Consider the following 26963-nt stretch of genomic DNA (forward strand, 5'->3'; position numbering starts at 1 on the left):
ATGGTTATGGACAGAGCTCCATGGCAGAGCACCCACTAGGCAGATCAAATTCCCGGACTGTGTCAAAAACACACCAGGAAAAGGAAACTTACCTTGGGCAACCTTCCAGCTTAAGAAGAGTTAAGAAACCTGCTAACCTAAGAGAATACAGGACAGGGTTCTGCCGTGTGGCGGTAGCCACTGTAGCAGCTTGGAGATCAATGGCAGAGTTCCTAGGATGTACGGTGGATGACAGTAAGACTTCTGGCCAAAGACTCACACTAAGTAAAATGGCACGGATAGTATGCACATACCACAGCAACATTAGTCACAGTTTTCTAAAGCAGAGGCCCAGGTAACACAGGGAGCCTGCTGGGATAAACATCAAACCCTGCCTGTCTAATGAGGAGCTTCTAGCAAAAACAGGCTGAGCATAGAAGACACAGAGGGAATGTGTCCATTCCCCCACAGTCTCCTTATTTAAAGCCTGGATTCCAAGTGGCTGTGACCTCTAAAGGAATGCACGATCTGAGAGCAAAAGACTCTCCACTATTTTCTCCCATGACCTTACAGACACTTTCTATTTTATTGCACTAAAGGGAAATCTCTACAGACAGCAGCAAAGGAACCACTGAACTGAGACACAGTGTTTATTTTTCCTTGAAACAGAACCTCAAGAAAGGGAGCCAAGGATTTATCTATCCGAACAAAACAGCTTTCCCAAAATGAGAAATACTTTTCCAAAAAAGGATTGCTACGTCTAAGGATTTTATTCTGTAAATCTTCCCAGGAAGTGTGCTTTGATTTTTTTTTCCTCGTGCATTACTGAGGAGCTGGGCATATGTCATATCACACAAACGCAGATCAGAGGACAACTTACAGGAGTCTCCACGTGGGTTCCAAGGCTCAAACTCAGATTTCAAATGCCCATCCCACTTTTCATTACTTTGATCACAAACAACTGCTCAAACAACCCTAACCTAAAACAGTGCCAACCAAATCTACTTTCAGATACTTTGAGATCACAAATTGGGTTGGGTTATAAAGCAAGAGCAACATAATAATCCCCAGAACCTACATTTATTTAAAAAAAAAAACAAAAAAGCCAGGTGTGGTGGTGTGTGTGAGTCCAGGGCTGTGAAGATGGATTCCAGAAGACCCTGAGGCACACCGGCCAGCCAGACTGGCCAAATCCATAATCTCTGGGCCAATGAGAGACCCTGCTGCAAATAAAGCAAGATGGATGGCTCCCGGGAACACTGATATCCTGTAAACTCCAACGACACCCACCTGTGTGTCCACACCAACTCACACGTGCTGCTTGCTTGGCCTCTCCCCCTCCCCCCCATAAAACATTAGAACCACTGAGAACTTTCCCCCAAGGCAGGGTTTCTCTGTGTAGCCCTGGCTGTTCTGGAACTGGCTGTGTAGACGAGGCTGGTCTCGAACTCAGAGATCTGCCTGTCTCTGCCTCCACAGTGCTGGAACTAAAGGTGTATGCCACGACCAAGGGCAAACTGGTGAGAATTTCAAGGAGCTCACAGAAGCACTTAGGATCTAAGGACAAAGGTGCTGTACACTCAACAGGGTATCAACCTGGAAATCAGGAAGGAGCTCAGAACAAAACATCCCTGAAAGCCAAGCTCTCAGTCCATGACCACCTGGGTTAACCATGCATGTACATACAGTGTGTATCCCTACAAGAACAGTGCACATTTGTAAGTTCAATTATCACATTTCCGTTTTCATTCCCATAAGAACAAAAAGTATCCAGTGAGAATGTCTGTCAGCTTCCAATCCTAAATCCCAATTAGCTTGCAACCAACAAAACAGGAGGGCTGGGACTGAAGTTCTGAGAGCCTCAGCTTCAGACTAACGTCCTGGAATACTGCCTGTGACCTAGGCTCAGATTCAATACAGCAAGAAAAAACAGAATTTAAGTCTGCATACCAAAGTTTAATATTTTTGTTTGTTTGTTTTCGAGACAGGTTTCTCTGTATTGTTTTGGAGGCTGTCCTGGAACTCACTCTGTAGACCAGGCTGGACTCCAACTCACAAAGATCCGCCTGCCTCTGCCTCCCGAGTGCTGGGATTAAAGGCGTGCGCCACCACCGCCCAGCAAGATTCTTTTTAATGTCTGTGCTCTACAGCATCTTTAAGTTTGTACACACACACACACACACACACACATGCACAGGCACACACATGCACAGGCACACTCACTCACACATGCATAGACACACACATATACACATGCACGCCCACTCACACTCACACACACACACGTACACACGCACGCACGCACGCACGCACGCACGCAGCCACATACACACAAAGCACCCATGCACACATCCCCGATGAATGTTGGCTAACAGGGAGAGGAACAGAGCAAATCAATAATGGATTCTGAAGGAAGACAGTGGTCCTTTGACTATAATTTTTAAGATCTATTGCCCTTTGTAGGTAACAATGCTTTAACTTAGGCTTAGTAAATAGTAAAAACCTTAACTCAAGAATGGCTGTGCATCTCAGGAGGGCATCAGCCTAATAAGTACACTTGGGATGTACCCTTGCTTAACCTTGGCTCTCTTTCCTCTCTGCATGTGGGACAGTAAGGACCCTGCTATCTTTTTAACAAAATAAATACTTGGGCAGAACACTTTGAGACGGAATTCCAAACCATGGGAATAAGTGAAGGAGGAGTCTGTCAGAAGGCTACAAACACATTGTCAGACAGAATTTGAAAGTTTGCCTTTCCAGTTTTAAGTCAGAAAAAAAAATCAGTGATATTATGGACAGAGCTGGAAGTAAAACATACTCAATAAGGCGAGAGAGAGACAGAGACAGAGAGAAAGAGAGAGAGACAGAGACAGAGAGAGAGACAGAGAGAGAAAGAGAGAGAGACAGAGACAGAGAGAGAGAAAAAGAGAGAGAGACAGAGACAGAGAGAGAGACAGAGAGAGAGAGAGACAGAGAGACAGAGAGAGAGAGAGAGAAAGAGAGAGACAGAGACAGAGAGAGAGAGAGAGACAGAGAGAGAGAAAGAGAGAGACAGAGACAGAGAGAGAGACAGAGAGAGAGAGAAAGAGAGAGAGACAGAGACAGAGAGAGAGACAGAGAGAGAGACAGAGAGACAGAGAGAGAGAGAGAGAGAGAGAGACAGAGACAGAGAGAGAGAGACAGAGAGAGAGACAGAGACAGAGAGAGAGACAGAGAGAGAGAAGAGAGAGAGACAGAGACAGAGAGAGAGACAGAGAGAGAGAGAAAGAGAGAGAGACAGAGACAGAGAGACAGAGACAGAGACAGAGAGACAGAGACAGAGAGAGAGAAAGAGAGAGAGACAGAGACAGAGAGAGAGACAGAGAGAGAGAGAGACAGAGACAGAGAGAGAGAGAGAGAGAGAGAGACAGAGAGAGAGAGAGACAGAGAGAGAGAGACAGAGAGAGAGAGAGACAGAGAGAGACAGAGACAGAGAGAGAGACAGAGAGAGAGAGAGATCTTCAAAAAAAAGCATAAAAGCATCTAACCAACAGGACCCTGATCTGCAGCCTCTCTGAGAGGCTTGGGTCACCCCTGGCTGGGGAGGCCACCACCTGGGCCCATGGTAATCCATCCTCCTGGGTGGCCATCAGCTAAGCACCTGTCCTGAACAAGAAGCTAATCCCCCACTGCATCCTTGGGTGCCAGAACATGCAATGCACAGAGAAGACTTGCAAACTATCTGCTTTATGAAGGAAGCTTCAGACGCTTAGACTGCTAAAAGAGCATGGTCTATGCCAACACAAAATACCCTGCTGATACTGATAATAACAAACACAACTGTGCCCATGAACAAATCTCTGCTACAAAAGTTTGTTTTCCCTACTCCGAAGACAAGCGCACGCACGCACGCGCGTGCACACAGCATAGAACACACACACACACACACACACACACACACACACACACACAGCACAGAAATCCAAGAACTGCACCAGGGAAAGCATTTGAGAGAGAGAGCTAGGGAACCTAGAGAGGTGGCAGGAGAGCTCTGAGGTGGATGTGCATCTGATCCCAGGAAAGGGAGGGAGAGAGGAGGGCTGAATGGTGCACAGCGGGCTGCAAAAAAAAAAAAAAAAACCTCTAGGAATAGTCTCCTTCTCCCCTGGCTTTGCAGTGCATAGTCGGCAGGGAGAGGGCAGATGGAGGAGGCCGGGTCTTTACACTAACACAATGAATTCCCTATCCTCCCTCTCCCTGCATCGGTGAGGAGACTTGTTACTAGCAAAACTCCCAGAGTCCTCCACATCATTACGGCCTCAAATAAATACCACCACCAATATAAAACCTTTTCTATTGACCAGAGCGTGCCACAACGTGGTAAACACCCCAGTATCTCATATGCTATCAAGGAAAGGAAAAAAAAAAGAAGTTAAATAAGTCTAATTATATGTAAACTTAGTATTTTAGTTTATTGAAATAACTTCTTGAGAAACGGTTTATTTTCATTGTGTATATGCATGAAAAAGGAAATAAACTACTTGTGTTAAAATATTTCTAAAACTTCTTCGGAGCCCAAACACTCTGAATCACTTTCCATCTTACTCACCAAAATCTGGTTCCCCGACTCCCAAAAACATTTTTTTCCTTTGTGACTCCATTTAGAACACTGGAAACACATCATTTCTGTAAATGGTGCCCACTTTAATATCCAGGATTTAGTTCCAAGGTAGTAGCACCCACTTTTGACAACGTGGTTACTGACTTACCACTTTCTCTAAACTAGGTTTCCAAGCAACAACAGGGACTCATCATTCCCTCTGTAACTGTCCCTTATTTAACACTGAGCTGAAATACTGACAACTTGCCCTTGGCAAGAAGAAGACCCAAACTCACGCCTACTCATGCTGCTGCCGTATGATGCGTGTATTATGTACATTTCCCTCGGGTTCAAAGCTGGAGGGAAGGAGCTGAGGTGTAGACCACTGAGAGAACGCATCCTTAGTGAGCACAAGGCCCTCGATTCAGTCTCCAGCCTGTGTCCCTCGAGAAGAGGTGGAGAAACACAAGTTGCAGACAGCTGAAGCCAAGAATGATACTCTTGTCTGCTGGCCTCCTACAGAACAAATCACCCACTTCAGTGGGCTCCAATTTCCTCTTATCTTTCCAACTCATGTATGATCCTAGGTGACCTAGCTGATAGAAAAGTGCATGCCATGAAATAGTAAATCTACAAAAGTATCCCAGTGTAGGCAATTATAGGAATGAACTGGTAAAATTCTGGTGTCTCTTCGGGTGAGTGCGTGAATGGGTAGGTGAGTGAGTAGGTGGGTGGGTGTATTTATGAGTGCATGCGTGTGTGCATATATATAGAATCTAAAATGAGACAATTCTTCAGAACAGATCCCAAGGATATGAAATAGAGGAAATGTGAGCTCCAACAGGGAAGTGGAATCTGGTGAGGACAGGCCGGAGGGTCACAGATGATGGTGAGTCACCAAAGAGAGGACACTGACTCATGAGACGAAAAGGCTTCTCCCAAAGAGGGCCCCAGGTCCTCACCAATCCCCACTCACTCTAAAATTCTGAGCTGCATTTATTGAGGATGTAATTCCTTATGTATTCTAGATGTGTAAAAAAAGAAAGAAAGAAATCCTCAACTGGGACATTCCTGCAGCAGGATTTACAACACAGCATGCATGCCTGACTAAACTGTATTGGGCTTGCAGGATAGAATGATAAAACACACCAACACATGGTAAAGACCATATCCAAAGAGGAAGCAAGTCTTTCTGAAACCAAGTCACAGGCAACTTCTAAAGGTTTTGGTTTTTGTTTTTTAGGTTTTTCAAAGCACGGGATTTCTTTGTGTAGGTTTGACTGTCCTGGAAGTTGCTCTGTAGACCAGGCTGGCCTCAAACTCAGAGATCCACACCTGCACCTGCCTCTTGAGTGCTGAGATTAAAGGTGTGCTCCATTATGCCTGATACTGCCATAGACAACTTTTAAAGCAAACTAAGAAATGTCTTCATGAATGACTGCTAGGATTTCTCCCCTCATGAGCCAATAGAATCACTGACAAATGTGTCATCTATAGAACTGATCACACATTTGTTACTATAAGTATGACTTGTAAGAGTAAACAGAAGGCATACACTCCCCAGTAATGCCTACTGTTTATGCTACTGATCACATAAATTCACATTCATAAGCAACATTCACCATTATTAAGCAATAGTAAAACAGTAGAACCCTGCTTCAGTAAGACAAATCAGATATGGGCGTAGTTTCCAGGCCTCTAAAAAGAACAGGTAAAAACTTCATCCATTAAGTATTTTAACCCCTCTGGTTGGCATAAAGCCATCGAAAACCATGTTTTAACTTTTTGAGACAACTACCTCTGGGGCAAAGGTGGTTCAGATTTCAGAATTCACCAGGTCTGGGGAACACCCTGAGAACAGGCATTTCCAGCATATCCCCCACTATACTAATTACTTTCTTGAAGCTGTGACAAAATTTCTTAGGGGAAACAGATTCGCCATGGCTCAAGGTTTCAGAGTGCACAGTCAGCATGGAAAAGCGGGTAGCACGTGAGGCAGTGGTCAGACCTCACCCCAGTCAAAGAGGTAAGTGCAGGCTCTCAGCCAGCTGCTTCTCTCTTCCTTCCCACTCAGTCACAGGCCCCAGCCCACCTGCAGGGTGGACACTGCTCCTCAGCTAATCCTTTCTGGGAACACCTCCACAGACAAGCCTACTGCTGGGTCTCTCAGGTGATTCCAAACCCTAGAGAGTTGACATGGAAACCAATCCTCGACACTGACCAACCCTCACTGCAGAAGGTGACACTGCCCAACCCTCACTGCAGAAGATGACACTAACCTAACCCTCACTACAGAAGGTGACACTAACCCAGCCCTCACTGCAGAAGATGACACTAACCTAACCCTCACTACAGAAGGTGACACTAACCCAACCCTCACTGCAGAAGGTGACACTGACCCAACCCTCACTGCAGAAGGTGACACTGACCCATCCCTCACTGCAGAAGGTGACACTAACCCAACCCTCACTGCAGAAGGTGACACTGACCTAACCCTCACTACAGAAGGTGACACTAACCCAGCCCTCACTGCAGAAGGTGACACTAACCCAACCCTCACTACAGAAGGTGACACTGACCTAACCCTCACTACAGAAGGTGACACTAACCCAGCCCTCACTGCAGAAGGTGACACTAACCCATCCCTCACTACAGAAGGTGACACTGACCCAACCCTCACTGCAGAAGGTGACACTAACCCAACCCTCACTGCAGAAGGTGACACTGACCTAACCCTCACTACAGAAGGTGACACTAACCTAACCCTCACTGCAGAAGGTGACACTGACCTAACCCTCACTACAGAAGGTGACACTAACCCAACCCTCACTGCAGAAGGTGACACTGACCCAACCCTCACTGCAGAAGGTGACACTAACCCAACCCTCACTACAGAAGGTGACACTGACCTAACCCTCACTACAGAAGGTGACACTAACCCAACCCTCACTACAGAAGGTGACACTAACCCAACCCTCACTACAGAAGGTGACACTGACCCAGCCCTCACTGCAGAAGGTGACACTGACCTAACCCTCACTGCAGAAGGTGACACTAACCCAACCCTCACTGCAGAAGGTGACACTGACCTAACCCTCACTACAGAAGGTGACACTGACCTAACCCTCACTGCAGAAGGTGACACTAACCCAACCCTCACTGCAGAAGGTGACACTAACCCAACCCTCACTACAGAAGGTGACACTGACCCAGCCCTCACTGCAGAAGGTGACAGTGACCCGACCCTCACTGCAGAAGGTGACACTAACCCAACCCCCACTACAGAAGGTGACACTGGCCCAGACCCCATGCTTAGCGATCACTTGCTATGGGACACACTGAAAAAGGAAGTCAATGCAGTATGAAGGGCCTTTAAAAGATGCTCATGAATGCTAACACCCTACTTTAAAGGTCCATAGACTCCTAGACAGCTGCCTGTCCACCATGTCCTGCAGGCCATACAGAACATTCTAGGAACACTGCCAGCACTTCCCTCAGACAGCATGCACAGACACAATCCGACCCATTCTGGCCATTTACTGTGTCCAATCCAGCTCCCCAGTTTAGATTCCTCACATCCATAGTCAGGGTTAGAAACACAAGGAGAAAAACTATCATTTAACGGCACTGACTGTCTAGAGGGCTGGGCATGTCCACTCATGGAGACCAAACTTTGGGTGCGGAAGCAAATTGTGACTTCTTTTCTATGGAGCTCTCTGCCCACTTCCCTTTCCAGTGAGTAACTGGATTTCAGTTCACTGTTCTGCTTGACAGCAGGGACTGACCTTTGTACTGAGCACACCCCACCACTAGCCACACCCATAAACTCAGTCAATAGCAATGGCGAGGACAGGGGAGTCTCAAGCAGCCTTACTTCTTTCCCAAATGCATCCAGTTTTCCCCTCAGGAAGGCCTAGCATTTCAGCTCAGCTCATCACCCACCTCTCCAGGAGACATCCCTGAATTCCCATGCCTCTGTTACTATAAAATTACTGAGTATACGTGCTCATGACCATCAAGAGGAAGACCTGTGCTATCACTGTCACAACATGGCAGCTAGCATGTAGTAAGCATACAGTGATATTTGCTGAACTAAATATGCCCCCCCCAGTTATAGACTAGGCACATGAACACGATGCTGTCGGCTTAAGCAAATGGGGAGTTTTGGCCAACTGCTGCGCCCAAAGTACTGCTCAGTAAAAAACTTCCTACGACATTTCGAATCCCACTCCTGACACCATTTGTAGAGAGAAGCCTTTTCCTAGTCAGCTGCTTTGGTTTTTCCCCACTGGTCGCCTGGGCTCTGCCGTGTTGTAGTCCCCAAATAACACACAGGAGACGCTGTATTAGTTATGAAGCTGTTGGCCTTGCTTGTTTCTTACTGGCTAGCTCTGACTTAAGTATTTACCCCATAATTGTTAATCTAAGTATTTCTCTTACCGGAGAAAAGTTTCCGGGCTTCTTACCCCTATGGCGGTTACATCTTGACTCCCTGTGTTTCTCCTACCCAGAATCCTCCTCAACTCCTAGTCCCACCTATCTTGCTTCCCTATTGGCCAACAGTGCTTTATTGACATATACACGGGACTTCCCACATCACTTGGCCCTCTACAAACTTTAACTGTTTTTTTCCATTTTACTGATTAAGTCTTAACTATGAACACTAATTACATTGGAAGATTTAATACTCACTAAATTACACTAAGCTTCCCAGATACAATTTCACAGCTGTCCCCTTCCACTTTCCTTTCCCAACCCATGGCTTTCAGCACGCTGCTAGCTGACCCTCATCCTAAGAGACGTGTTGGCTGTAGTCTGCTCTGCACCTGCATTCGGGTTAGCTGCTCAACGCCGCTCCTGGCTGATGTGCTTAGGAGAGAGCAGCTTCTGAGAGCACTGAGGACCTCCTATGCCTGGGCCCACTCCTCCCAGGCCCAGCTTCCAGTCTCCCCTCCCCCGCCAACAGCATGGCATACTTTCGTCTATTTTAATTAACCGGCCAATTACCAGCTACTCTCCAGGACCACCCTGAAACTGTCTCCAGGTACCTATCTGCTCTTATTCAAAGTTTACAGCTGTCCTACCCACCAATGTCGCAATGGTTTCTTCACAAGCTTTCAAGGGGCTTTAAAGACACAAAGGCAGCCATGATGAATTCCATCCAGTTTTCTCACTTAAAAAAGAGGTAGTCTCAGAAGACCACAGAGGTCACTTGATGATAGTGTGGATAGATGGCACACATCTTTCAGCGTTTATTAATTTCACTGCTGCACCCTATGGTGACTCGGGGAACGTCTACAGACGCGTTACACGCCAGCAGAGAGTATCACTGCATGTGACAGTGCACACCTAGCAAAAGCAGGGTGACTACAGGCTTGAGAACAACCTAGGCTGCACAACAGACCTTCCTTATGTAGGGAAAAGGGTCCAGTCAAAGAAACACACCCTGAGCAGAGCCAAAGAAACACACTTTGGCCCTGCAACCAGAACCAAAGAAATGTACCCTGACCCTGAAACCAGTGCCAAAGGAACACACTTTGTCCCTGGAATCAGAGTCAGTGAGAGAAATGCACCCTGGCCCTAAAATTAGAGCCAAAAGGCTAAAAAGGACCAGAGAAAGAAACACACTTTGGCCCTGAAACTGGAGCCAAATCTGACCCTAATCCTGTGCAGAAAACTAACCAATCCCTGAGCAGAGCTCTAGCCAATCTGAGCTCAGCACTAAAATCTGACCAATCCCCACCCTGGAAGCCCTATATAAACCCTGTGTCTGTTCAGCTTGTGTCTGTTCATGCTACCTGGCTGTCCTCTGCCACTCTGGCAGAGGGTAGCCACTCTCCTGGATTCTTCCCTCCCAATAAACACCTTCAATGAGCTTTGGGTGGAGATCTTCTTTTCGGTGGCAACGGAGCAGAGACGACCCTGGGCAGAGCAGAGCAGAGGGAGCAGGGCTGTAACTCTTGCCCGGGAAACCTTCCCTTGGAAGAGCGGAGTTGTTACACTCTGCTCCCCGCTCCGCTCTCTGCTCTCCAGGAGCAGAGCTGAACTGTAGCGACTTCACCGAGCAAAACTGCTATACTGGGCAAACATGCCCAGCTGGAAGACCCTGTCCTGCCTGAGCGGAGCTGATACACTGGAGAAGCCTTTCTCTGAGGCAAGGCTTGTAAGCTGCTAAGCTTACTCCAACCTGTGGTGATCCTTGGCTCCCGAGCTCCAGGATACCTTTCCACCTGAGCTGTGTAACACTGAGTATTCTGTGACTCCTGAGTACCAGAATACCTGACCCACTCCTGTTCCATCCTGCCCTGACCCATCCCGAAATGCTTACATTTGGTGCCGAAATCCGACCAAAATGCCAACAGGGGAATTAGGAATACGGGAGAAACAGGATCAGATGTCACACTGGGTGCTGAGAGCATGCAATTTAACACGGTATTCTCGTAATGCTTTCAATTTCCTCAACTAAACTGGAGTGTCTTGTTCACGTCTTTGGGTGCCTGTGGCTGTCCCACTACTTCCTCTCCAGGAGGTATTTATGTTCCCACAAACCAGTTTTGTGGGTTTTGGGGGGTTTGGTTTGGTTTTTCAAGACAGGGTTTCTCTGTCTTTGTAGACCAGACTGGTCTCAATCTCACAGAGATCCGCCTGCCTCTGTCTCCCCGGTGCCAGGATTAAAGTCAGGCACCACCACTGCCCAGCCCACATGTCAGTTTTAACATGGTGTACCATTCTTCTCTGATGTTCAAAGCCTTCCACAGACACAATCCTGTTCTCACATCTGCCCTGCCCCAGAAACGCAGCCATCTTACGCTCATCTTAACCTCAGACAGAGACACTGTCAGCGGCCACCACAGCTGAGATTAAGTCGGTGATCAGCGAACAGCATCTCTGTGAACTGATATCTGTATCAGAGTCCAGGACCACAATCCAGTTTCCTGAGCTCATCAAATCACTCCGAGAAACCCAGGCAGAAAGAGACCATCAAGGCAGAAAGTAGTCACGTGGCATTTCTGTAAAGTCTAACCCCAGCCCCGCTCCACCTAGAACCCCTTCCTGCACACACCAGACTCCCTAACAGTCCTTTCCCAAAACGACCCTCACCACTTTGTGCAATGCATCTGCCCAGCTCAGCCTCAGCTTCATACCCATGCCCTGCCTGATGGCGGGTATGTCTAACCACCGCCTCCTTCGCCAGCACATAAAACTGTGGGTGCAGGGGCTCTGCAATGTTTGCTGCCAAGCCCTCAGATTCCAACCAGTAAGAACATAGAAGATCAATAAATGCCGGTCACATGCTCAGGATCCCAGAGAAGAATGCTAAATGTCAAACACACACATACACACCTCTTGTGCAATCTAACATACCATCACCAGCCCACCCCCACCACCACCACCACCACCCCCCCGTGCGTTCACTTCACACCGTGCAGAAAGGTGATGTCGTAGCACTATTTTGATCTACTGTCATATTTAGTCTTTACAAAGCAGCTGAGAAATGAGTGGCTAACATTATACAAACACTAATTGAAACTATCAGAGTGTGTCCAAGAAACACTATCTTCACATGCACGACACGAAATTCTGGGTGTGCTACGTGTATATGGTCATATGTGTACACACCTCTTTGCAGATACATGTGTTTACATAGGTGTATACATGGGTCAAAGGCCAACAGGAGGTGACTTGCTCAATTACTTGCACGCCTTCAGTTTTGAGGGCAGGTCTCATTGAGTCAGCAGCTCACCAATTCGGTCACTCTCTAGCCAGCGGGCTCCAGGATCCTCCTACCTGCACCGCTCTGGATCACATGTGCACAATGCTGCACCCCCAACCTTCCTTCATGAGGCCAGGCAGCCTAACCTGAGTCACTACACTCGTGAGCCAAGCAATTTACCAAGTGGTCTCATCTTCCCAGCTCCATCCATGGACTGCCTGCTTGCCTGTTTTTGGTTTTTTGAGGACAGGGTTTCTCTGTGTAGCCCTGGCTGAGCTGGAACTCTCTCTGTGTAGACCAGGATGGTCTCGAACTCACAGATCCGTCTCCCTCTGGCTCCCAAGTGCTGGGATTAAAGGTGTGTGCCAACACTGCCCCACCCTACATGGAATTTTTAACATCTAGAAAATATCTCAGAATGTAGGGCATGGTGAAAATGATGAGATTTTAGAAAACTTTTCTGTGTCTTCCACAAGTTCTAATTATTTTAAAGCTCGGAAGGAGGGGGGGAGTGAGTGGGAACAGTATGGGAAAAGTGGGTGAGCATACTGTGAATCTTTGTTTAATTGGAAAAGACACACAAACGTACAAGAAAGGCAGATATCATGTAACCACACACACACACAACCTCATTGCTGAGTCCCCGGGGTAGTCAGCAAAGGACTCAGGCACGTGGAGCACAGAGCAGCCTGCTGGAGAGGCTCTCTCATTAGAATCCCGATCGCATCAACCCAGGGCAGAGGAACTTCAGAGACGTCCAGGTCTGAGCTCTGTCACCCTCATAAAGTACGAGTCCACAGAGCTATGGCTCAAAATCCTTCCGCTCCCTCTACCTCCAAGTACGCATTCCTGCCTTCAGCCTGAGGCTATGTTCAGCGTCTGCATGGCATCTATGCAAGCCAAAGGTTCTGTCAGCAAAGGCAAACCAGCACCCACCTTCTAGGCTACAGGTGCCTAGAGGTCCAGAACCTCACCCAAGAACTGACCTCTGTCAGCACCACCATGGACCCAGAAACCAGAGCTGAGAAACCCCAACCATAGCCCCTCCCATCGAAAAGTACCAAATGCATCAAAACTTGTGTCCAGCCCAGCTGCACAGCCCAGACTGAACCCTCCTGGAAACTGTTACTCAATATATCTTCATCCCCGATACTCACCATGATCTCTCTCTGTTCTTCCAGATTCTTCAAAAAGTTGGAGAATTCCCGTAAGGAAGCGTCTGTAAGGAGAAAGGCGTGAGTCTGTGCTGGGTGTGGCGGGGAGGCAAGCCCGCCCTCGCCCTCCCTCACCTATGCAGCGCTCATCATCCGTCTCCGCATCCCCGATAAACTCGAACTTGAAGTCCCTGAGCGAGTGGGCAAACTTCCGCTGGGCCGCAGACAGACCTAAAAGAAAGACTTGCTTTAGAGCCCAGGACTACCACAGAATGCATTTCTGTTAGCACTGGGGGGGGCAAGTGAACTGTGCTCCACAGTCAGAGAAAAGACACAGGCCCGGGTCACTCTGTCTCCCTCCACGCCCTAGTGCCGGAGAATCCACCATACCCTGCCCCTGCCCACTTTGCCGGAGCTGATCACCGCACATCTCTGAGCACTTTCCTCTCTCCTCCTCAAGCAGGGCAGAATTTATTCTGTACTTCACAAGGTAATTAGCATCCATCTGACATCATTCCTCCAGGTTCCCCTCCAGGGAAGATCTGGTTAGTCAGCCACATACTCTGAACTGAGACTACCACGCTTACCAACAACACTCCCAAAACCCCTACACGCCCACCACCACCACCCCACCAACGACAGAACACCAACACCAATACCAACACCCCACCACCACCACCCCACCAATGACAAAACTAACACCAATACCAACACCCCACCAACAACAACACCCTACCACCCACCACCAACACCTACCACCAACACCCACCAACAACACCCCCCCCAACAAAAAAGGAGGAAGAGGGAAAAGCATGCACCAGCCCAAGGGAACCAGAAGATTCCAAATTAAAAAGGTTCACTGAAAGAAGCAATACAGAAGTAACTTAAAGGCTCAGATTAAATGGTCACAGTTAAAGGGCTATTATAACAACAGTGAAGCTAAGTCTCCAAAGAACTATGAGATGTTGCCATCTCCTTTTTTCATTACAGGTTACTAGGACAGGGAAGTTCCACAGGTGAAATCAGCCAACTAAAGCCTGGCGCTCGGCGGTGGCGCCTGTGCTTAGAGGCACACGGTCCTGGCGTGATTACTCACATAGGAAAAGCTGACTAATGCTAACACTGCTGATTGAGCCGGAACCCTAAAGAGGACTGAGAGAAGCACACAACCACAAAATAAAAATGACTGCCGTAAAGGCTGAACTTCTCTTTTTAAGCTGGGCAACACGTGCGTTTCACAAGAGGAAGTGAGAGGAGTTACAGAGGCTGCAGCCACATGAAAAGCTGCTGCGACTTCAGCGGTCACAACCCTGAAACAAAAACCTCGAGATAGCTCAATCTCCTAACGGCCAAAGGATGTGAAGAAGCAAATCTCTCACTGGCAAAATTGGTATAATTACTTTGGTAGTTTGGCAATTTCAGGTAAATTTGATGAAGTCCTACATCCAAGAAATTTTGGTAAATTTCCAGGATAAAACTCTTGCACATGGACATCTGCAGATGAGCAACAGAAAACTCTCTGCAAGACTCATCCCCGTATAATCAGTTTGGAGTATCTGCTAACAGCACCAAAAACAAAACCAAAAATCATCCTATGTAGCCATACAACGTGAAGAAAAGAAAAGGAAATACAGAGGTAACCCTCGGGAGAGAAAGAAAAAAGCATTAACTGCAAAGCAGGTAGGAAGGAGGGTTCCTCCTCTACTTCAAGTCATGCACTTATTTTAAATACTGGGGACCACAGTCTCATTTTAAACAACTCTGTCATTCATTTAGCAAACATGGTCCGTCAGAACACAGTGACCATGGCTAGGACTCCGGCACTTGGGAGATAGGGACAAGAAGAGTTCCTGGCCACTGGAACCACCTCAACCCCAACCCCAACAAAGAAGAGCAGCCTGCAAGTGGGCCATATGTGTACGTATGCACTTAAGCTGTTGAAAGTGCTCCTCTCGCCGGATGGCGCACGCCTTTAATCCCAGCACTCGGGAGGCAGAGGCAGGCGGATCTCTGTGAGTTCGAGGCCAGCCTGGTCTACAGAGCGAGTGCCAGGACAGCCTCCAAAGCCACAGAGAAACCCTGTCTCGAAAAACCAAAAAAAAAAAAAAAAAAAAAAGGAAAGTGCTCCTCTCAATCTGAGCATGTGTATATTCGTGTATTTGAAGCTGTGTCCTCAATACCCAGGTCACCACCAGAAGACAGCATGGAGGACTTCCATCTAAAGACAGTATGCTGGGTGAACAGAATTCAGTGTTCTAGAGTGGCATTTTTTAAATAACAGTTTGCGACATTAATTTTCTAACTCCTCATGTCATTTGCATAGCTAATCTGACATCTCTCCTCCCACACATAATTCTGTATTAGTGCTAAGCATTTAGACTTTTCTTTTAATATACTCATTTTCCATTTTGGTTGATCTCCTCCTGCTGTCAAGAGTTCATATTTGCAACACTGAAACATTTGACCACATCAAAATACGCTTCTTTTAATAATTACAAATATAACTGCTTTTCCATTGCTTAGTACATTTTAGCTTTTCCTTTTCCTGTCTGAGGTGAAGGAGGAAGCCAGGACTTATGCTCACTCCACCCTACCTCTACTGAGGACACTTTAAATCTCTGTCTTTTTCCAAACCATCCCTAATCTCAGACATATGCTGCTTTTCCAAACAACAAGAAGTGGTTTCAGCTTAGAAAATGTAATGAAACCCACCAAAGGCCTTTTCTTTCTAGCAACATCCCATGGGAAACTCGCCCAGTTTCTTACGAGTAGATATGCAGGGCAGCTCCATCCCTCTACTAGGAAGGCCAGGAAGGAGCCACAGGAGGGAAGTTTCCTTTACTGACACAGGCTAAGGGCAGACGTACACATATTCATCTGGTTCTTATAATGAGTTGGCAGGCTGGCACAGATTCACAGATATTGGGCACCTAACCAGTCCTAACCATGTTTAGATTGCCCGGAGTATCTCAGACTGTCACACAAGTCCCTCCCTGGCACCATTCTAACTTTCCAGACATTTCCCATGACTCCCAGGTCCTCTGATAGTTCACTACTGACAGTGAGGCGCTGGTATCTTGTCCTGCAATGTTGCTGAATGTGTGGATTTGGTTTAACAGGTCAAGAGTGCTTTTCAGGGTTTCTGTACAAAGGCTCTGCAGCAAGAGTGGCAGCGTTGAACTCTTGTAATCTGATTATACTGCTTCTTTTGCTTTCCTGATGACTCCAAGACTCCCAGCAACGAAAGTGGTGCCGGCAGACGCCTTTGACTTGCTGCGGACGTTTCCTGAGCACAATGACAGCTGTGGCCTGTTGTCCGACATAGCTTCTACATCTAACAGCTAACAATGTTTTTATCAGGAATGAACTACTTTCTCTACGTAAAAAAGTATAGTTTTGTTCTTCACCATATTGGTTATATATATATATTAGTTTGCATGTGCTGAATCACGCCTGTGATGAACTCCACTTGATCATAGTGCCCATCTTTGTAATGTGCTGTAGATGGGGACCGGTAGTGTTTTTATTGAAATCTGTACGAGTAGGTTCAAAGATATATCCTATAGCTTTATTCTTTCTTTAATCTTATTTTAATCATCTGTGCTTTAATGTATACATGTGTGAGTGCAGGTGCACATGTGAGGTCAGAGCTCTTGGTGTCAGTTCTCTTCTGCCACCTTTCAAGGGTCAAACTCTAGTCATCAGGACTGTGTACAGCAACCCTGCCCACTGAGCCACCGTCTCCCTGCCCACTGAGCCACCGTCTCCCTACCCACTGAGCCACCGTCTCCCTGCCCACTGAGCCACCGTCTCCCTACCCACTGAGCCATCATCTCCCCGCCCACTGAGCACCGTCTCCCCGCCCACTGAGCACCATCTCCCTGCCCACTGAGCACCATCTCCCTGCCCACTGAGCACCATCTCCCTGCCCACTGAGCACCATCTCCCCGCCCACTGAGCCTCATCTCCCTGCCCACTGAGCCTCATCTCCCTGCCCACTGAGCACCATCTCCCTGCCCACTGAGCCACCGTCTCCCTGCCCACTGAGCCACCGTCTCCCTACCCACTGAGCCACCGTCTCCCTGCCCACTGAGCCACCGTCTCCCTACCCACTGAGCACCATCTCCCTGCCCACTGAGCCTCATCTCCCTGCCCACTGAGCACCATCTCCCTGCCCACTGAGCACCATCTCCCTGCCCACTGAGCACCATCTCCTGCCCACTGAGCACCATCTCCCTGCCCACTGAGCACCATCTCCCTGCCCACTGAGCCTCATCTCCCTGCCCACTGAGCACCATCTCCCTGCCCACTGAGCACCATCTCCCTGCCCACTGAGCACCATCTCCCTGCCCACTGAGCACCATCTCCCTGCCCACTGAGCACCATCTCCCCGCCCACTGAGCACCATCTCCCTGCCCACTGAGCACCATCTCCCTGCCCACTGAGCACCATCTCCCTGCCCACTGAGCACCATCTCCCTGCCCACTGAGCCTCATCTCCCTGCCCACTGAGCACCGTCTCCCTGCCCACTGAGCACCGTCTCCCTACCCACTGAGCCATCATCTCCCCGCCCACTGAGCACCATCTCCCTGCCCACTGAGCACCGTCTCCCTGCCCACTGAGCCTCATCTCCCTGCCCACTGAGCCACCGTCTCCCTGCCCACTGAGCCATCATCTCCCCGCCCACTGAGCACCATCTCCCTGCCCACTGAGCACCGTCTCCCTGCCCACTGAGCCACCGTCTCCCTACCCACTGAGCCACCGTCTCCCTGCCCACTGAGCCACCGTCTCCCTACCCACTGAGCACCGTCTCCCTGCCCACTGAGCCTCATCTCCCTGCCCACTGAGCACCATCTCCCTGCCCACTGAGCACCATCTCCCTGCCCACTGAGCCTCATCTCCCTGCCCACTGAGCACCATCTCCCTGCCCACTGAGCACCATCTCCCTGCCCACTGAGCCTCATCTCCCTGCCCACTGAGCACCGTCTCCCTGCCCACTGAGCACCGTCTCCCTGCCCACTGAGCCACCGTCTCCCTGCCCACTGAGCCACCGTCTCCCTGCCCACTGAGCACCGTCTCCCTGCCCACTGAGCCACCGTCTCCCTGCCCACTGAGCACCGTCTCCCTGCCCACTGAGCACCGTCTCCCTGCCCACTGAGCACCGTCTCCCTGCCCACTGAGCCACCGTCTCCCTGCCCACTGAGCACCGTCTCCCTGCCCACTGAGCCACCGTCTCCCTGCCCACTGAGCACCATCTCCCTGCCCACTGAGCACCGTCTCCCTGCCCACTGAGCACCGTCTCCCTGCCCACTGAGCACCGTCTCCCTGCCCACTGAGCACCGTCTCCCTGCCCACTGAGCACCGTCTCCCTACCCACTGAGCCACCGTCTCCCTGCCCACTGAGCACCATCTCAGCACCTGCCCACTTTGCTTGTGCCCGCCCTGACTCTGAAGTTAGAGTAATGTAGTGCTGGCCCTGTGGCACACACTGAGAAGTCCTTCCTGGAATAACTAAAGAAGTGGTCTTCGCTGTTTTTATAATGTTTAACAGAAATCAGCAGGAAGCTGCCTTGTCCTGGGGCTTCACGTTTATTCATTTAATTTTAGAAGCAGATCTCACCTTCACAGCCCTTTAGCCTAAAACTCGCAGGGCTCCTCCTGCCTCAACTTCCCGTGAGTGGGACAGCAGGCATGAGTCACCACAGCGAGCTCCTGGTATTCACTCTGATGATGGCTTCTTATTGCTGACTCAGCCTCACGCTGCCTACCGATCTGCTCTTGGGTCTTCTATTTCCTGATGGATAAGTGGCTGTTACTAACTCTAACTGCTCAGGTTTCCTCCTCCATGATTTCATCTTGGGAGATGATGTACGTGTCCAGGAATGCCATGGTCGTCTCTCCATTATCACACTTGTCCACAGGCATTTGTTCTGAACAACTGCTTTACAGTCTTAACTTACAGTATGGTTTGGGAAGCCCCCAGACACCCCCAACCCACCCCTGCTCGCACAACAGCCTCTGTGCGCCTTGGTAACTTTCTAAGTGAGAAAAGGAAACTTATTACAGCAGCGCTTTAGTTAAAATCATCAAATAACAAAGTTAGACTCCGGTGGAGGTTGGCGTGGCCTCTGGTTAGGCTCTTTTAGGCAGCACTGAAATTCAAGTGTGGCGCTGATCGTGAGATGATTGACTGCCCAGGTAGGGTCTCTGTTGCTTCGAGAAAACACTAACCACAAACAACTTGGGAAGAAAGGCTTTACAGTTCACGAAGAAAACCCAGGGCAGGAGCCAAGGTTAGAACTGGAGCAGAACTGAAGCAGAGGCCATGGAGGGTCGCTGTTCACAGACTTGCTCTCCTTACACACAGCAGACGACCACCTACCCAGGGTGGGACTGCCTACAGTGGTCCAGGCACACCCTTGTCAATGAACAATCGAGTAATAACCCACAGACATGCCACAGGCCAAGATGATGGAGGAAATTCCCTAGCTAAGGGTCTCTCTTGCCAGTTTGATTCAACCTAGACCTGACAAGCACATACCCCTAAGTCTCCCACAGCTTGTACTCCCAACATCTGAAGTACCGGTGAGATGCTTGAAGAACTATGACATGATCTTAGACTAGAGAAGAAAATGAACAATGAGGATAGCATGCTATTCTCGGCATGCTGGCTGGTTTACGTCAAGTTGACACAGAGTACAGTCATCTGAGAGGAGGGAGCCTCAACTGAGAAAATGCCTCCGTAAGATCATGCTGCAGGAGATCATATAGGGCGTTTTCATAATTAATGGAGGAAGGACTCCAGCCCATGGTGGGTGGTGCCATTCCTGGGCTGGCGGTCTGTGTTCTGTAAGAAGGCTGAGCAAGCCATGAGGAGCGAGCCAGAGAGCAGCACCCTCCATGCCCTCTGTACCAGTTCCTGCCCCCAGGTTCCTGCCCTGCTTGAGTTCCTGTCCTGACTTCCTCTGATGATGAACAGTGATGTGGAAGTGTGAGCCTAATAAGCCCTTTCCACCCCAACTAGCTTTGCCTGTGGTGTTTCATCACAGCAATAGGAACCCTAAGGAAAATGTGTACGTTTTACAAATCACATTGGGGTCCAAGACCCTTTGTTAATTGGAGAAACTGCACCTAGAAGCTTGCATTCCTTGGCATACAAAGACCTAAACAACCAGATCATCTGCTGTGTCACAGTCTGCCAAGGAAATGGCCGCCCATCATGCACGTTCAAGCCAGAGACCAAGTCACCGATGCTTTGTTTACAGAACAGTGTGTAGATTCTAAGAGTTTTCATGCCAGACTCTTGCCAAGGGAATAACGCTGGTGTAAGGTAATCCACATAACCTGAAGTGAAACAAAACCCTTCTAGGACTGGGAGCTGGCTTCAAGCTTTCTTTCATGTCTTCCCATGTGACAACGCCAGCAGCACTACCGTACATTAAGAGCAGTAAGGTTTCCTTCTACAAGTCAAAAAAGAAAGTAAAAAACTCACCTTGCAGGCTTTAAAAAAAAAAGTAACGCAAACATCCCCGTGAGCCCACAATGCATTTCGGAGCTAGTCTAGGCCTGAAAGCCACATTAGAGGCTGGACTGAGAGCAGCTCACGGGTCAACAGTGTCTGGTAATGTTGAGCTGAAAGTGTTCCTGGACTTAACTCCCCAAGTCTGGGTGGTGTGGGTAGTCAGTGAACTAATTTCTTATTCCTAGAATAAATAGTATCTGAAGTCACTGGAATGATTAAAAATGACACACTGATGAGGTAAAGGGACATCAAGCCGAAACTAACAAAGAACATACGTCCCAAGACAAATACACATACATACCTGGAAGAGAAGACTCAAAACCTAACATACCACTTAATCAAATACAAAATCATTTCCCGGCTATAAAAACTCTTTGGACGTCCCATTGTGCAGTCCCCACTCAATAGCAGCATCCCATCTTCCCTAAGCCACGTGCAATTCACACGCACTGTACACACTCCACGGAAGCAAGGGTCAGCTGTGGCTAGGCGCAGACTACACAGCCCCTGCCACAACCAACTACTGAATGGGAAAGGGATGTCAGCAACATCTGGGCCCACTGCCTTGTCAACTGTCAGAGCACAAGATCCTCCGCTAAATAAAATCTTACTTGTAGCGAACACAGGCATGCTTGATTGCATGCATACGTAGGCACATACATGCACAAAAGATAAAACAGGTTGCATGTGCTTCCCATCGCTGCTACTACAAAAATGATCACAAATATAATGGCTTTATCATCAGTAAACTCATGGAGGTCATAAATCTGTGCTCTGACAACAAGAAAGGCACTGAGCTATGTCGATGGTCTGGAGAGGGCTAAAACCAAAGTACAAACATGGCTTCATTCCCTCTGAAGGTTGTAGGGCCCCACATCTACAGGACGCCCCCATTCCTTAGCTCACGAGCCACAACCACCAACTGCCTCGTTCTCATCTCCGAGGTCACATGACCTTCTGTAACTTTATAGGACCCACCAGAACGATCTTTGTCCCGAGGTCAGTCCAGGATCATCTCCCCTTCCTCAGGGCCCATAATTTAGTCACATCTACAGATCTTCCTTCAGTTTCCAGGGGGTCAGACCACTACCCCTCCTCCCAATGGAAGGACTACCTCTGACCACCAGCATTTATCAGCTCAGCTAATGCTGCCCCTGTGGCACGCGCTATTGCGGGCACACAACCAAGAAGGTGGAGTTTTGGCGATTTGATCAAAATCACACAGCCCGAGAGAAGTGACAGAGATCAGAAAGGCTGCTCAGGTGGAGGGAAGATGACAGGCTTGCTCCACCAGTGTCCGCCTCCCTGACGAGGTCACATGCCTGCCCAATCTGAAACCGCTGGCACATCTTCACTTGACTGTCCAAGGAACACAGGCATCCCACTGGATGACCAACTCAACATGACCAACGCAACATCACACACCCATTCTAGGGGGACGCAGGGACTCAGGCTTGATCAAGTGGGGACTTGATCTCAGAGGCAATGTAACGTAGTGAAACTATTTCATCCACGGGAGAGAAATCAAAGGCAGCGGCCGGAGGCAGTGTGGCTTATGGAGGAAAGGGCGTCCGACCACTCCAGGTATACAGGTCTACTCAGCATCGCTTGTGCATCAGGGTAGGGATCTGGGCCAAGACACAGCTTTGCCATTTCCAGAGTTACCTTTATCGGAGGGGTTCGGGGTTGACACAGGGTCTCTCTATATAGTCCTGGTTGTCCAGGAACTCACTGTATGGATCCTGCTGGCCTTGAACTCCCAGAGATCCTCCTACCTCTGCCTCCTAGATGCTGGATTAAAGGTGTGAGCCACCATGCCCAACCCAGATTTACCTTTTACAAACTGAAAGTAACTAGAATGCCAAAAATGGCTAAGCAGCTCATGTCACACGCTCTGGTGACCAGGAAGCACAACCAGTAAGGACGTGTGGCTAGTGGGTTTTCTCCTCTGCCCCGCCCAGCTATGGGGCAGCACTGCCCACTTTCACAGAGGCCTTCTTCCCTCGCTCAAGCCCCTCTAGAAACAGACATAGCCATCGGTGTGTGCTACTAATCTCCTAAGCACCTCTCCTTTCTGTCAAACTGATAATTAGAATTAACAATCACATTGAGGACATTTTAACACAATTAGCTAGAAATGTATTTCAAACAGCGCTCCCAAATAGCTGGAGTGTAATAACTACCTGCTATTTATTTAGATTCCCTCTGGGCCATTCGCGTGTACAAGACAAGCAAGTGACTTGCACGTGTTAGTTCATTTAATCCTCACCACACCCGAGTCCACACTTCATCTACAAAGGAGCACGGCAGGGCACAGACAAGGAAATACCGTCCCAAACGGTAAAGCCAGGGATGGAACCCTGCGACCAACAACCAGTCTTATCCACCTCGGCATAAATAAACACTGCTCAGCCCACACTCAGCCTCAAGCCCCTTTCATTACAATGCCATTTTGTAAAGTATATGTGAATATTCCAAATATCTTCATCATACGGAAACCTAGAAGAGAGGTGTAAAGTAGAATATCAAAAAAAAAAACCTTTTCCAAGAGTTACACTGAGGCCAAAGCCAGCAGGAAGAAAGAAGGGAGCAGACCAATTGTAGAAACGTGGAACAGTGACAAATGCTGGTCACACGGTGAGGTCTGTGAGGGCTTCCTCCAAGGCAAGGTCAGCACAAGGTCACAGACGGCAGCCAGCACAACCCACAGCACCCCGGAGGCCACGGACATGGTGACAGCAATCCTGAGGATTAACTGTCAGAAGAGGAAGAACCTATATAACAAATAAGACGCCAGGCAAAAGCAATCCTACCGCGAAAAAGACTATGGATACTAAAATAATGTAGAAAGTGAGCCTAGAGCCCCAAAATCCTAGCCAGGGATCTTTCACATCCTCTTTTTATATGGTGTATTCTTCATTTCTAGACACTCCACACTGAGCATACTTTTATCATGAGAAAAAAATGACAAGGAGGGGGGCAGGGAGGAAGGGAGGGAGGAAAGGGGGAGGCAGGGAGGGAGGAAGGGGGAGGCAGGGAGGGAGGGTATGCACAGACAGATATCAACTGACCGGCAGGAGAGATGGAGCTGCAGGACCTCCTGGCCAAGCTCACAAGGCAGATTGCCCCGCCCTGCAGCTGAGACTGACTTTAAGTTATTTTACTGCCATGGGCCTCGTTTACACCAAATCCTCTAGGGACTAGGGACTCCATTACATGGTGACATCATACCTGCCATAGTGTTCCTGAAGGAATGGCCAGTAATTACATCACACAACTACCTTGACAATACAGAAGACAAGGGAAAAAAGACTGTCCTCGGGAGGACACTGAAGGCGGCCTGGGCCCACCACCTCTCGCCAGACGTAGGAGAAGTAAGAGTTACCATGAGGAGATGTTGAAACAAACAGCAAAAGATAACGCAGACTACAAGAAGCCGCTGGACTTGACAGAACCCTGGTCATGAAGACCAGGGCTGACTCAGCCCCACAGGAAAGAGTAGATGGAGACTGGGTTGATACCCTGGATTCTCCCTCTCCCCAGGGCCTGGTAACCTGGCCCTGCTCCTGCTCCTGCCTCCTCTCCTCCCGACCCGTGGTTTCTCCTCAGCACCCGCCTGTCACTCCGCACCAGCCCTCTCCTGGGCCTGAACATTCTCCTAAGGGAACCTTTCCTGGCTGTGGGGCCTCTCTAATCCTTGGGCTCTCTCCCCGCCCGGGATAGCTCTTCTCCAGGTAACCTTCCCTTGCCCAGGGATCTATCTTCAATAAGTGATCACTCCTCGCTGACAGCTCAAAGTCTGTCAAAAGTTTTATAAAAATAAAAGACAAAATCTGCCATGCAAGATGACCCCAGGAGGACCCCAGAAATCAACATCTGGAAAACCAAAACCCTGAGTTCCTGCCTCAAAAAGCAAGTCCTTGAAGACCAGGCCTAACTAAGTGCATGGCTGTAACTGTCACCTGCGGCCCGCAAACACTATAGATACCTCATAGGAGCAATGCGCAGTTACGCACGGGTTTGGCTCACACAAGCACGCTCACCATGCATGCTCACACAAGCACGCTCACCATGCATGCTCACACAAGCACACTCATCATGCATGCTCACACAAGCACGCTCACCATGCGCCATCAACGCAGGCACCAGACACCAAGGTGACACGACTGGGTGCACCTTTCAGCTCACTCTACCAGGTTCTAGATCTAGGTCAGAGGCGACTGACAGTGGGGTAGACTGAAGTAAGCTGGGCCAGCAGCATGAGGGGTCTCTCCACGCCCATAAAAAGGTATGCAATACAGTATGTACAGAGAAGACACGATGGGAGTCAGCCTGAGTCTAAACTCTCACAACCTCATGTATGTTTTACACAAGTAAAGCTACGTGCCTTTTGGGGAGATCACAGCACAAAGTAACTTGACCTAGAACACGGCACAGTGACAGAGGGTAGGTTCTGGTTCAGCCCAAGCCCAGCCATACACCTCTGAGTACATGGTAAACTTTTCAAGCGTACATTTCTTCGTTGACAGCATGAGGATAAAGATAGAGTTTCTAAAAAAACTTGTAGGGAAGCAAAACAATGAATCAAGGATTACTAAATTATCCTGTCAGGGTAACAGAGAGTGACAGGGGAAAGAAAAGAAAATAGGAAGTACAGACAGGAGAAGTACAGAAAGAAAGAAAAAAAAAAAAAAAAGAACTGCCTGCCAGCCATTTCATAACAGCAGACTGGACAGCAATTCTGCAAGAGGCTGCAGGTGAAGTCACGGCCAGAGAGTTTAACTGTCAATTATCTGCAGAGAGGAAATCAAAGTGAAACGCTGAACAACATTTTAAGGAAAACAGAGAGAAGTAAGCTGTGAAGGGGACGTAGAAACAGAGTGGCAGAGACAACAGACAGGCAGGCAGAAGCAACATCAGGCATGGAGTTCATGACAGCTCACGATACCTTTCAGAGGCAGGCGGATCTCTGTGAGTTCGAGGCCGGCCTGGTCTACAGCCCAGGACAGCTTGGCAGTTACACAGAGAAACCCTGTCTTAAAAACAAACAATAATAATAACAACAAAAATAACCAAACACTCTCCTAGGCTGTCAGATTGGCAAGGAAGCGTTCTTTGGTAAATCGTGTTTGGTTCTTCCCACTTCCTGCGCTCCTTGTGAGACTGGGTCATGTTACTGTCACAGCCCCAGGTCCAACACCAAACCCACTGTTCCCTGACTGATGAGGGATGTAATGAGGCATGCATTTTTAAGTGTGGAAATGACAGAAAGCTGTCATCTTTAAAATAAGGAAAACAACTGCATTGCCTGAAAGTACACAGAATTCAAAGGTATGTCCCAAGAGAGAGATAAGTGGGGAAGTATTTGAATTTATATCATATCAAACCCATAAACAGAAAAACATAGTGCACTACAAATCATTGACACCACAACATTCTAGTATAAATTCTGTATCTTGTAACTATTCTAACTATCCTCTCCAAAATTTGATTTTAGAAAGTATTTGATTTGATTTTTGAATTGTCATTTCTTTATGTAACACATTTTTAACCATTCTAACCATCACAATTTTATCAGTTCACAATGTAGTGTAGCATCTGCATTTACTGATGTAAAACTGAATTTGCGTGTGTCGGGGCTGGGGATTGGGCTCGGCGGCAGAGCACTTGCCTAGCAAGCACAAGGCCCTGGGTTCGGTCCTCAGCTCTGAGGAAAAACAACAACTGAATTGTATGCCTACATAAGAAGTTGGATCCCATAGAGCATCCTACAAAAGAAAAGAACCTCAGGGGTTGACAGAACACCACTCGGTGGCACAGGGCATGGGGCCGTGGATTTGATGCCCAGCCTCTAAAACTAAGAAAATAAGCACATCATTTTTTAAAAAAAGAACTGAAATACAACCAGCTGCTTAACTTGTGCACTTCTTCAACTGCGTGACAGGGAAAGGCGGCGTGGGAAAGTGTTTTGAGAGGCGGTCCGTCGCTGTGTATGGGTGCGCAAACACTGCCTTG

At 48.5% G+C, this 26963-nt stretch overlaps 1 protein-coding gene across 3 annotated transcripts in view; it reads right to left on the reverse strand.

The window, feature by feature from the left end:
* Positions 1-26963, reverse strand: part of Arhgap10 (Rho GTPase activating protein 10) — a 252142-nt gene that overhangs the window by 165167 nt on the left and 60012 nt on the right. For all 3 annotated transcript variants that reach the window (XR_005872780.1, XM_040734823.1, XM_040734822.1), the window contains exons 2-3: positions 13562-13657; positions 13430-13491 (exon numbers count right to left, since the gene is read on the reverse strand). Coding sequence is in view for 2 of the 3 variants with exons in the window: in XM_040734823.1 (XP_040590757.1) it covers positions 13430-13491; positions 13562-13657 (158 nt within the window). In the remaining variant the exon portion in view is untranslated. The remainder of the gene's footprint in view (positions 1-13429; positions 13492-13561; positions 13658-26963) is intronic.

The sequence above is a fragment of the Mesocricetus auratus genome, unplaced genomic scaffold (assembly GCF_017639785.1).
Source record: "Mesocricetus auratus isolate SY011 unplaced genomic scaffold, BCM_Maur_2.0 Super-Scaffold_100041, whole genome shotgun sequence".
Classification (NCBI taxonomy): Eukaryota; Metazoa; Chordata; class Mammalia; order Rodentia; family Cricetidae; genus Mesocricetus; species Mesocricetus auratus.